General features: G+C 37.3%; 1 protein-coding gene across 3 annotated transcripts in view; it reads right to left on the bottom strand.

Moving 5' to 3' along the window:
* The window catches only part of MTCL3 (MTCL family member 3), a 31,925-nt gene that overhangs the window by 10,236 nt on the left and 8,822 nt on the right, over nucleotides 1-12,867 (bottom strand). For all 3 annotated transcript variants that reach the window (XM_031611083.2, XM_090135810.1, XM_090135809.1), the window contains exon 6: nucleotides 11,835-11,993. In XM_031611083.2, the coding sequence (XP_031466943.2) occupies nucleotides 11,835-11,993 (159 nt within the window). The remainder of the gene's footprint in view (nucleotides 1-11,834; nucleotides 11,994-12,867) is intronic.

The following is a 12,867-nucleotide window of genomic DNA, read 5'->3' as shown; positions in this document are numbered from 1 at the left end:
ACTAATTTTTCACTGCTGCCTGGAAAAAATTGAATCATGGATAAAATCTGCAGATAGAGTCAAGGTTGGAGAAATTATAAACAGTGAAAAGAACTATCACTCACGTAAAACCACATGAAGTGAAACAGCATCTGTTTTAAAGGATAACCAGTTGAAATGATGTACCAATGTAAATTTTTGACTGTATTAGACTTACACAGTAAGGTTTTTATAGCAGGGGGCTGCAGGAGCAGCCTGGCAAGCAGAGCCACCACTACCCCGTATCAGATCAGAGCCAGCCCTAGCTGCTCCAAAAGGGACCCACTGCTGCCAGCAGTGCTGGCTGCCCATGTAGGAGAGCAGACTGAAGAAATGGAAAAATTGCTGCACAATAGCAGCTTGGGGAGAGGAGTGAGAAATGTGAGAGAAACATGAGAGAAACAGCCCTGCAGGTACCAAGGTCAGTGCTGGAGGGTAAGAGGTGCTTCCAGGCTGAAGCAGTGTTTTCCTGCAGCCCAGGAAAGCCTTATGGTAGAGTAGGTTGCCCCTCCCCTGCAGCCCACGGGCACCACGTGGAACAGATCTCTATGTGCAGCCTTGAAGGAGCTCACAGTGCAGTAGCAGATGAGGCCTGAGAGAGGCACAGCTATTGCAGGAACAACCTCAGGCTGGAGCTGCAGCCCTGGAGAGGAGTCCACGATGAGAAGGAGAGCATGAAGGAATGGCAGAGACAAAATACTGTGCTGGTGATCATTACTGGTGGGTGATCTCTCTTGTCTTCATCTTAGCCCATGAGCTTTTTTTCATCATATTATATCCTCCTGTACTTTTCAGAGAGAGCAGTGTGGTAGTGCTGAAACCACCACAGTAACCAAACAGCTTAATTTAGTTCTACAGTGTAGATATCAAAACTAAGGTTCCCTGTGCAGTCTCTAGAAATGACTGATTGATTCTCCACAGTCAATTCACCTTCGCAGGTAGTGAACCACTTCCAAGTACTGCTCATCTTTCCCCTTTGAGGAAGGACAACTTCCTGACTTAGACTAACATCTTAATTTTTTAAACAGCTAAATGATGACAACCCTAAGCATGCAGATTAAAAAAAAAAAAAAAGAAAAAACAAAAAAAAACAGGCACAACAAATGAAGCATCGATGCTGGACTTTTCAGTTTAACACACTAGTAGGAATGAAACTTTGAAACTCTACCAAGTTCTGGGAACTGGACAACACTACTAAGAAAAGCACACCATAAGGAAAAAGAGCCTTTGAAGTGTATTTATGTCTGTGTATCATCAAGGCAATGTTCCAGTTCAGAACTCTTTCTGGGGCACTGTTACTGGTGCTTCTAATGAGTCACTTAATCAAAGATCTAAATTGCAAGCATCTGTAAAAATTAAAATAATTCAGCCAAGCCTGTATTATAAAACACTCTTGGTAATTAGGCCACTTCGATGTCATCATCAGTCATGCTTTACGGAGACACAGAAACCTCTCATTACACACAACACTGATGGAACAGATGCCTGGCAAATACATTCTAAGTACAAGTACTCAACTGTGACCTAAGCAAAGAGCTTGGTTATTATCCTAACCTGATTTGCTGAGAAAATCAAATTCAATTAACATAATCATACATCTAGGATCACACAGAGCAAAACAAAATTGGTATCCACATATCTCAATGTGTTACTATTTATACTAACAATGGAAAAAAAAAAAAATCACACAATATGTCAAAGCACCTCAGCAGAAACAAACACTTCAGAAAAATTTACCTGCACATCTAAATGATTAACCCACTGCCCTTTACTTCAGAATAGTAAATGCACTCTTCAGAATTCATAACCATGTAATGTCATCAAGCCAGCAGGCTGCTTTTTTTTTTTTTTTTATGTTACAAATAGTGCAGTAAGTGAGTAAAGATCAGAAGCCTGGTGTTCTTCTTCATGTCTAGTATCAATTCCCCAGTGTTTGGTTGATCCCAGCACTCAGCACACCCTATAACTGAATATTCTCTCTGTCCAGTGACTCATCCCTATTTAATGTGCACCCACCACAGAATATAACTATAAACATATTCAAATATAAGAGTTTAAAAGAAGGTGGCTCAAGACAGGCCATTCTGCACTCTGCTCACAAACAGAGCTATGCTGCATGGAACACCAGTTGCATGAAACACTATCAGTGCAGCATGGAAAATGCCCAGCATATACCTAGGTCTGACCTCCTATTCACTGGCCACATTTTGCCTAAGAAAACAGTTTCACAGACTCCAAAGTCTCCCTGATTAAAAAAAAAACACAATCTGGAAACAATTTCTTTTCTCCCAGAATGTTGTCTTTCCTATGCATGTGTGCTCTGCAGCAAAGTGAGAAATTAGATTCTGCTTGTTATTGATAATTACAGAAGAGAAAAATATCAAAGAATAAAAAAATAGTTGAGGCTGAAAGCAACTGCTGGACATCGAACCCAATCCTCCTGGTCAGAGTAGAGTTAATTAAAGGAAGCTTCCTTGTGCCACACCTTGGAGGGTTATGAATATCTTCAAGAAATTAAAGACAAGAATACTGGAAGAGAAGGACCAAGATGTTCTGTGAGTTACTGAAAACGCCTGGAAGACAATGCAGTCATTGTTCAGAGCCAACACATACTTATGAAGAGAAAGTCCAGTTTAATGAACTTCATCTTCTATGAAAAAATAATGGGTAGTATATCGAATAATAAATGCAGCAATTTCTGTGAGAGTTTTATTGCATACGGCTCTGCAGTCTGTTTTCCCATTTGAGGTCTTGCCAGTCTCTTTCACCTGTTTTTACACTGGAAACTACATTGACATCACTCCCTGAGGGCCCACGACATGCTTCACCACAACCATCTGTATTATGACATGACAAGGTTATTATTTCTCTTGCTGGCAGCTGAGTTCAGCCAAAACACAAAAGCAATGCTTACCTCCATGGTGCTAGATTCAGTCTTCTTACTCTCCTAACACTGGGACAAAACATACAGGGCCATGAAGCTCTACAAAAGAGCCACCAGGAACACTGATACTTGAAAGAAGCACCGTCTATGTGCAGACTAACTAATAAATCTACTTGATGACAGAATGCCCAGGTTTCTTTCTTTTTTCTTTCTTTCTTTTTTTTTTTTTTTTAACTGTAGACTTGCTATTGCTAACATAAAAATAAACTCTAAAATTATTTCATGTGGATTTGCTAAGAGCTCAAGATAAGTCGATGAGAAAAACAAAACAAAACAACCTTGAAGACAACAGTGAGCATGTGCACTGAATAAAAACAGCCATGGTAATTTTCCCCTCAGTCTGAAACAAGCTCAGCTTTGACCTTTTTCAGTACATTGAAAACAGAGGCAGAAATCATTTATTATTCTTATTCAAAGCCTTAGTAGGACTTCCAGTAAGATTACAACATTTGGTTTATATTCTGTATTACAGCATATATCTTGACTTCTCATTCAGCACTCAGAAAATGTCTATATTCCAAGAGATAGAAAGCAATTTTGCAAAGTCATCTGGGTTTCTCTAAATCTATCTAGAGAATCCTATATTCCCCTTTATGTTCCTGTTGTAGTGCAAAGAGGTTGAATTTGGCCTATGTTCCAATTTCTTTCTTTAAGAAACTAAGAAAATCATACATAGTGTCTGATGAAAAAAGCCCACATATCCAGTGACCTGTCAAAAAGTGAAAAAATAAGCAAAAATAAAACTACGGTTGGAATTTAAAAAGCATAATTTATTATTTAAAAAATAAGCAGGATAACGATGAAAGAATCAATGTGGATTAAGTGCTGTCTTCTACAACTATGGATACAAGCATGAAAGATAGCATGATAGCTATTGAAATATCAGATAATGCTGTGTTTTTTGTTTTTTGTTTGTTTTGTTTTTTTTTTTTTTTTTTTTTACACTCAGACTTTTAAATTACCTGGTATCTTTTTCCGTCAATTGAGCAAACAAGTCGGTACCTTAACTTCTACATTTGATACTTGAATGTCCACTTAAGTAAAAAATAAAATAAAATACTGTGAAACAAGGAAATGCAAAACTAAAAACTTGCCTGTTGTAATGCTGCTCCATTACAGAGTTGTATGAAACTTAATGTCTTTTCCTAAAAAATACATAAATTCAAGCTTATAAGAAGCACCAACACAAGATTACAAATGGCTGAATGTAAACCAAGTGACACTGGTATTCCCAAACTTTCCTCCATTTATTACTGTGTTATGGTATTTTAAGATGTTACTGAAGTCATTAGCAACGCTGCCTATGTAGGTAATGAGATAGAAGGCCTTCTCTCTAATTTAGAAAATCATACGCTAAGGTCTGAAGTAACAGAGATGAGCATTTTCCAGCCTGCCCATCTGTGAGCTCACGCTCAGAAACCATGTTCTCTGGTAACCAGTTACCATTCATCAACCTGACCCACATTACCACATTGTTCATTACTTGCTTAGACAAGTGGGCATACCAGTTCTGTTGGCACTGTAACTGCTGTTAATTGCCCCTTTCCAGTAAATCTCAGCTGCAGTGAATTCACATGACAGCCTTGGATTGGATTTGATGTTCTATGTTTCCCTTTGCCTAGTTTTCACACCAGTAAATGAAATAGTCAGGAAATGTTCTAAGGGTCTGATGCCGACTGACACTCCACAGTTAAGACTATATTCGGCTAAAAATGACAATACAGCTAAACCTTCCTACAGCTTCCTACCAAACAAGCATGACTGCATCCAAATTGTCAATCAAGAATGAGCTCTGCCCCAGGCTAGACTCCAAATCATGAACAAACTCTGAAGCAGTGGTAGCTGACCTACACCAAAATCAGCCAAGGCAACGTCATGTCAGCGTGTGGACCCATTCCTCAGCCCAGTTTATTTTACCAATATAGTTGTATAATGGAAGCAAATCTACAGCAAAAACAACTTTGAGAAGCATGCTCCAAGCAATAAAATGGTCTCAGGTGTTGAAGTGAGACCAGGACATAGAGATTCCTATCCTTTCTCTAATGCTTGGATTCTCTGTGATTTGGAAGCACATCTATTATTCTACATTTCTGTTCTGATCAGCTTTGAGAGCTAGCTCTGAGAGAGACATTTCCCCTTTCTTTTATTGTATTTAGTTCAATACAAAGGGATTCTGGTTTTACCTGGAGACTTTATCATTAATAACCTTTACATCTGAATTTGCTTATTTAAGGCTGCTTGTTTCCATCACAGGAAAAAGGCAAACAAAGTAACATCCTACCAAAAGGAAGGAACTGCCTTGCCTCCATCAAGCTAAAGCAATAGTAGTATGTTTACAGATTCAAAGAGTTGCTCCAAATCAACTTCATTCTATGTCTAAATTCTCTTCTGTTTTAAACTTAAGCCAGATATACTCTTTGTCACTAGTTACTTTTATTATTAGTCGCCCATTAAAAAGCAAACCAGTCACTCCTTTTGCATGTCCTTGCAAGTTTTATGACAATTTAATAAGAATTCATGAATTAGCACATCAGCTCTAAGGACTCCTCAAAAAAATCCTTTCCAGACATCTTTCTTCACAGTAAGATATCTTTGGAACTTCATTCTTTTGAAATCTTTCAATGTATTTTATATACGTTTTGGAGCTTATTATGATTGACCACTAGGCCATTATTTTCAGTTTTGATAAACTCTCTTCGAAGCAAACAGCTCATGAATTGCTGATGGCTAATACATAATTAAAATGTGAGGTTTAAGCACAAACTGATTTGCAAGTGTACATCATTTTTTCCTCCTTATGGCATGATATTTTCAGAGAACTATTAAATTTTATAACATAAATCAACTTAGTTCTCCATTATTTTTTTCACATATTCTAAACTCAAGTAAAATCTTCTTATGCTCACTGTGGAATCAGTGAAGTTGATCACAGCATGCTCTGAGCAGTGAAGTCAAAATCACAAATCCATAGATTAATTATGAATATCATCCCTGCTGAGTACTGTTTTTAAAGGAACAAAATATTTATGCAAGATACCAAATGCAATAGGACTTAGCATAGGCAATTCTGAAGTAAATGGAGATTCCACGTCTGCAGGATGTGGAGCTTAGAAAATCACTGAGCTGGGCTTGGGCTTTTTGCCTTTTCCTATACTAACACACAGAGTTTCTAATCTTATTAGAAAGAAGTCTTGTTATCACATTGTTGTTCTTTCACCAAAGTAACCTGAGCTTTCACGAAGCAACAGATTCCAGATCACTAAAGCATTCTGCCTAAATGTATTCCTAGTCCAAGTGTAGTCACTGATACAGTTGGGTCCTCCAACAGTCCCAGGGCTTATTAAAATTATTAAATCCTACCCTACTGCAATATGGTGCCAAAAGTAAGTAAATTACTGCAACTCTTCAAAGAGTCCCAGCTTCCCATACTGACCCTGTGAAGATGATCAGCTACATTAACAGGCATATTGGCATCTCATCTCTTGCTCTTTACCTCATTCCTACTCCCTCTCTCTTACTAGGGTTTCAAATGAGGCTAAAGCAGAAACAGAAGCATCGGGTACAATTAGGAAGTTATTAGAGGACAGCATGTGCAGTGTGCCCTGGTGACCAAGAAGGCCAATGGCATCTTGGCTTGTATCAGGAATGGTGTGGTGAGCAGGACTAGGGAAGTCATCCTTCCCCTGTACTCAGCACTGGTGAGGCCTCACCTTGAGTATTGTGTTCAGTTTTGGGCACCTCACTACAAAAAGGATGTGGAGGTACTGGAGCAGGTCCAGAGAAGAGCACTGAGGCTTGTGAAGGGCTTGGAAAATCAGCCCTATGAGGAGAGGCTGAGGGAGCTGGGGCTGTTTAGTCTGGGGAAGAGGCAGCTGAGGGGAGACCTTATTACTCTCTTCCAGTACCTGAAAGGTGCTTACAGTGAGAGTGGGGTAGGTCTCTTCTCACTGGTGACAGGTGACAAGACAAGGGGAAATGTCCTCAAGTTGCGCCAAGGTAAGTTTAGGTTGGATATTAGGAAACACTTCTTTACAGAAAGGGTGGTTAAACATTGGAATAGGCTCCCCAGGGAGGTGGTTGAGTCACCAACCCTGGATGTGTTTAAGAGGATGTGGTGCTTGGAGATATGATTTAGCAGAGGGTTGTTAGAGTTAGGTACTGTGGTTAGGCTGCGGTTGGACTTGATAATCCTTGAGGTCCCTTCCAACCTGAGTAATTTTGATTCTATCTCCAGTAACATATATGCACACGGCACAGGAAACAAACACAGGCTAGAAATTTATGTTCAAATACAGAGCTATGACCTTGCTGGGATCACATGGGAGACATGACAAGATACCTCACATGCCCAGAGTGCAGCCACAAATCTCTGAAGGTGAGGAAGTAGGGTTCTGCTCTATGTAAAGTTCAAATGCATTGTGCATAGCCTTGTTATCGGTGATGGGCAAGTTGTGAGCTATGAGTAAGAATCAGAGGACAGAGAAGTATAGGTAACGCTATTTTGGGCATCTTCTACAGACCATCTGATAAATAAGAGGAAATAGATGAAGCCTTTTTCAGGCAACTATAAGAAGCCACATGATTTGTGCAATGCGTTGACTTCAAAAGAGATTTTTATCAGAGACATAGAGGCTGATACTGGGACAAGATAATCCCTTGCCAGTTCTTTTCAAAGATCTCCAGTATTGTTTTTGTGTGCATGTGTGTTTGTGTGTTTTGTTGGTTGATTTTGTTGTGAAATCTCCAGTTATTCTCTTGATTTCTGCTCAGAGATCTCAGAGCACTCAGAGATATATGGAGATCTAAGTTGTGCCCACAGATTACATAAACAGAGCAAACAAACATTGCAAGAGTAAGCAGAAATGTATAATTACTTTCCTGCAGTCCCACAGCACGCTAGTATCAAAATCAGAGAGAGAATTTAGATTTCTCCTTGTAAGTCCTGTGCCGAGCTTCCTAGATCATGTTGCCTTCTTCCATTTTCACACAAAGTACAGAACAATCTGACTGACAGGCAGGCTCCACTCCAAGAAAACAGACACATGAAGAAAGACAAACTCTTCTGCCTACATTATGAATTGAATAGGCACAAGAAGTCTCTGGCTCAAACCATAAAGCCTTGGTTATCAAAAGCCCTCTATCTGAGCTAATAACCTAAGCTTACAAGAAGAAATCGCCAGCTTGCCAACACCACAGTAATCTTGCTGAAGAAATGAACTATCTTGCATCTGCCCCACTTGGAACAATAGCAGAGTGATCTATAACTACTAATAGAGACATAGATATCTGAAAAACACTGCACTTCTGCATTGCAATGAGGATTTGTAAAGCCCAGGGCCCAGTAAATCTGTCATACTCTCCAGCTATTTTATTTATCTCGCTGCATGCAGTCTAAAACATGGTTAACTGGGCATTTCCTATATAGCTACAGTAAAGGAATGATTTTTCTTCCCCATATTTATTCAAGTAAAAACTCTACAAGAGTTAATTAGGCTTCCACAAATGCTTGCTATATTTTGAATTATTAAAATTTTGTCAGATGGAATATTGTTTCCAGTTTGAATACTACCTTTGCTTAATGCACATCTAAAATAAGTATAAGAACTAAAAACAAATTAATGAATATGTAAAGAAATGCAAGTCATTAGCAAATTCTTATATCTCAGAAATTACATATGCAAGAATAACAATACTAAATGAAATAGTTGCAGGTTGGAGGACTCCAAGTAAGAGGTACCAATAGAAAACAGAGTTTACTGAAACACCTTCCAACACCTTGGATACTTGCAAGCTTCTTCTGTCATCAACAACTACTTCCATTTGTCATACAGTGCAATCTATTTTTTTTTCCTCCAAAAGCTTCAAAACAAGAAAGGAAATTGCAGATATATCTCTGGACTAATGGACAAATACAAGTCTACATTTACTCAAATGTTCAGCAGATGAATCTAACTTTGTCTCTAACAAACATATCTGCTAGCATTTATCTTTCGTATGTGTTTGCAATGACACATTTATTAAAACAATATAGAGTCTATACAGAGAAAACTCTGGCTCTCATCATGCTCTAGAGACTACCAGATAAAAAATGCTGCTTCTGCTTCCAACATTTTAAAAAGTCTTTTAAACATTTTCTGCTATCTCACATTTTTCATCATAAGAGAAAAAAATTCCCATGGCAATTATAAATAAATAAATTTTAAGAAGAAAGAGAGATTTTACCAGCCAGTGCATAAAATTAGGTGTTTTCCCACCACCACGCTTGATAATAAAAAAAACACAGAATTCAGTTATGCATACTCTAAGCACTGCCATAGTGCTGTAAAATAAAGAAAGTTCATTGACTTTGGAGATTAAGTCTGTCATTAATTCAAAGCTCAATTAATTGAAGAATCCAGACAAAAGGTCTTGACTCTTCATTCCTATTTATGTTAAGCAGAAATTACTTAAGCAGGAAGTTCCATTGGTTGTAATGGGTGAACTGACATGAGAAAGGGTTGTAAAACCACAAAACCAGAGGAAACAACTCAAATAAATAGAAGATTAACATTGTAGCTATCTGACAATTATATTTAAAACATGTGAAACCTCCATTCAATAATGAATAAGAAAAAGTATTTTTCACAGAAAAATTCTAATTCACTTTAGATTGCTTTGGGTTTTTTCATGGTTGTTTCAAGTTAACAATTTCATAGTTTCTTCATGGATTCTAAATTTCAAATTTGTAAGCATCAATATCCTTCACCAGCATTGTTTCATTGGTTTCCCAAGTCATGGCACGCTTGCAAAGTGCATGACAAAATTGGCTTTGCTTCAAACTTGCTTTTCTTCAACTGTTATCACTGCAACCACCTTCCTGCATTCCCTATCCTATGCTAGAAGTCCTAGACAGAGAAATAGCCTTCTCCTACTAACTGAGACACAACAATCTCTGTGAAATGCAAAAATGAAAACTCCTGCCTAATCATGCTAAAACACATAATGAATGGTGATGGCCATTCTCTCCAGCTCCATATAAGGATGCATTTCTGACCCTTTATCCACTCCATCTCTACTCTGATACGTAGAATCATAATGCATTTTTTCCATTCTGGCTCAGTGCTCCCATTCTTTGTCAAAAGAAATCATTCATGTGTTTCAGCTTCAGGAAAACAGCATCATGCAGAAGAGCTGCTGGCTCAAATACAATTTTTTTTTCTGTCTTCCTAGTGTATCAAATATCTTTCCACTGATATCAGTAACAACAATAGAAAGAGGGTAACACCTAAGCTATTGAAAGAAGAGGAATATGAGCGATCCTGCCTGTGACAGAGGGGTTGGAACCTGATGATCCTTGAGGTTCCTTCCAAGTCATTCTACAATTCGATGATTCTATGAGAACAGCAGAACCACAGTTCCGCCTAGTGGGCTGTGCAGAAGAGCCAGGGTAAGGAGAAAGAAACCACTGGTGGCAAGAAGCCTATTTATCGGGTTAATTTCCTACAGGTACAAAGCTCCCCAAAAAAGCAAAATATTAAACTGCCACTACACTTTGCTGTAATCCAGACTTCTTATGGTTATAAGAAAAAGCAAGGCAAAAGAAAATAAAAGAAAACAAAAAGAAAATACCTTTGTTATAATCAATTAGGGTAGGAGATAAGCATAGGAAACTACAAAAAAGTAGATTTTGAGACAAGAAAAACTGAAGCTTGACTTTACTCCAAGTTTTAACAAAAAGTTGTAAGCATAATTACAGGAAGATCATGCTCTCATAAAGAAGATGGTCTCAGAAATTTAGTGGTATTTGAAGGCAGGGGCCAAAGTGAAAACAGAAAATCTCAGTCATAAGAAAAAGAAGCCAAAAAGGCTCAGATGTCACTGTGCCCTTTTAAAATCTACAGTTATCTAGAAAAGCAGCAGAAGGTGGTGAAAACAGACCTATTTATGCTCTACTAACATGTTTGAAATTTAGTTCCTATAAAGAAAACATATGAATATTTTTAATGCTACCTCGCTTAGAGTAAGCATTTGCAACTCTTAAAAATACTTAACTGATGGAAAATACAGTTGGCTGGAATATCTTCCAAACCTTAGATGCTTGCAAGAATACAACTGAAATTCTCCTGGCTTTTTAAAAACTGAAATACATCCCTTCCGTTTGATACAAGAAGAAAGTAGACATTGGCATTTCTGCTAGGGAATGTTACTGAATGTGAAAATCATTGTCATGCATTGAATTTTAAACACTGAACATGAGAGTTGTTCCTAAAATCTATTCTAAGAATTCACTCTTAGTCAACATATTCTCTTTTCATTGCATGCTTTATCTCTGCTGTCCAGGCTATTATGTTTTAAAACAATTTTCTGCTAACTTAAGTTACATCTATATAATGACAAACTGAGTAATTTCGAAGATGACTTCGATAGAATATTAAATTATGCTAAGACTGAAAGTCTAGGTAGAGTCCTTCACTCCCCAATACTCCAGAAGAACATGCCTGAGTTGCCCTGTCTCAGTGTGCCTGCTAGTCCCTAACAGTAGTTAGCAAAGGGAAAAATATTGTTCTTTGTAAAAACGTGAGGAATTCTTTCTATACATATTCCAGCATAAGCACAAGGTCTCAAGGCTTCTTAACTCTGTTACTACCTTTCATTTCTAGTACAGGAAAAAACTAAGCCACTATTTTCTTTCTGTTTCTCCTAGAAACAAATGAATCTTTTCATTTGCTCTTAACTTCTCAGTCACCCAGATGTATTTCAGCACTCTTTGCTACTTTCAACTTTTATCTGTCGTATTTTATGCTATCCAAACAAGTTGTTGGAAGAAAAATAGCCAGGAATAAGAATTTGATAACTTCAAATATTTTACATAGAAATAAATGGCAATACCAACCTCTTTCATTTTTTCCAGTTCATTCTGCAGTGCCTGTTTTGCAGTTTCAACTTCTATAAGCTGCTGTCTTAATTTTTCGTTTTCATCTTCTGTTACAGTACGCTTTTCTTCCACATTCTCTAACTCATGATGAAGTCTCACTGATACATCTTTTGCAACCTAAATGTAGAGATATTTCAAAAGAAATGGAAAAAAAAAACCACAATTACAAAAGAATCACTGCTGAAGTGCTTAGTGTCTAAGCAACAATTTACAAGTTAATTCTGGATGCTTTTATTGAAGTGATATGTAAAGAAACATGTAGACAATGACATATACAAATAGAATTACAAATTATTCAAAATTCAAGACAACCCTACAAAAAATTGAATATTCTTTCTATGGAATTTACTGGAAAGCACTGGAAACCAACACTTTCTTATGTTCTGTTAAATCAGCAATGAAAGAATATCTTCATTATTCCTGGATACAGTGCAGCCACTACCAGTTTATTCTTTTCAATGCAGTAAAGGATATGTCCCTCAAATACTTGACACATGGAAGTCCCAGGTTAAAAGCACAACCCAATTTCTCCAGGCCTACTGTACCTGGGCATTGTAAAGAACCACAAATGGGAAAAAACTTTATTTTCCAACCCTTCTGATTTCTCTAACCTTCATGGACAGCTAATCAAAATATATGCCATTTAGTTAATTTGCTACTGGTTAATTTAAAGAGTAAAGTATGAACAAAGATTTTTATTGACCTCATACTTATCTAAATTATGTGTGATATTTTTAAATTTAAATGAACACAAGCTAAATTAGGGGGTTTGGTGTTTTCTTTTTTAATTGTATTTTTACAGGAATAGAGTTAGAAAGAACGCAACAAGATCTAATTCCCTTTCTTTGTGTAAGACAATAAAAATTTTGCTATTTAAGCCATTTGCATTGTATTTTGTGAAACCAGTAGAAACTATAATCACACATTAAAGTATTTAAATATACACTAATCACTGCTGTAGTGATGACTTAGACTTATAATTTGAACAGGC

Source organism: Phasianus colchicus, chromosome 2, assembly GCF_987193195.1.
Source record: "Phasianus colchicus chromosome 2, bPhaCol1.hap1.1, whole genome shotgun sequence".
Lineage (NCBI taxonomy): Eukaryota > Metazoa > Chordata > Aves > Galliformes > Phasianidae > Phasianus > Phasianus colchicus.
This window is presented reverse-complemented; position numbering and strand designations above follow the sequence as displayed.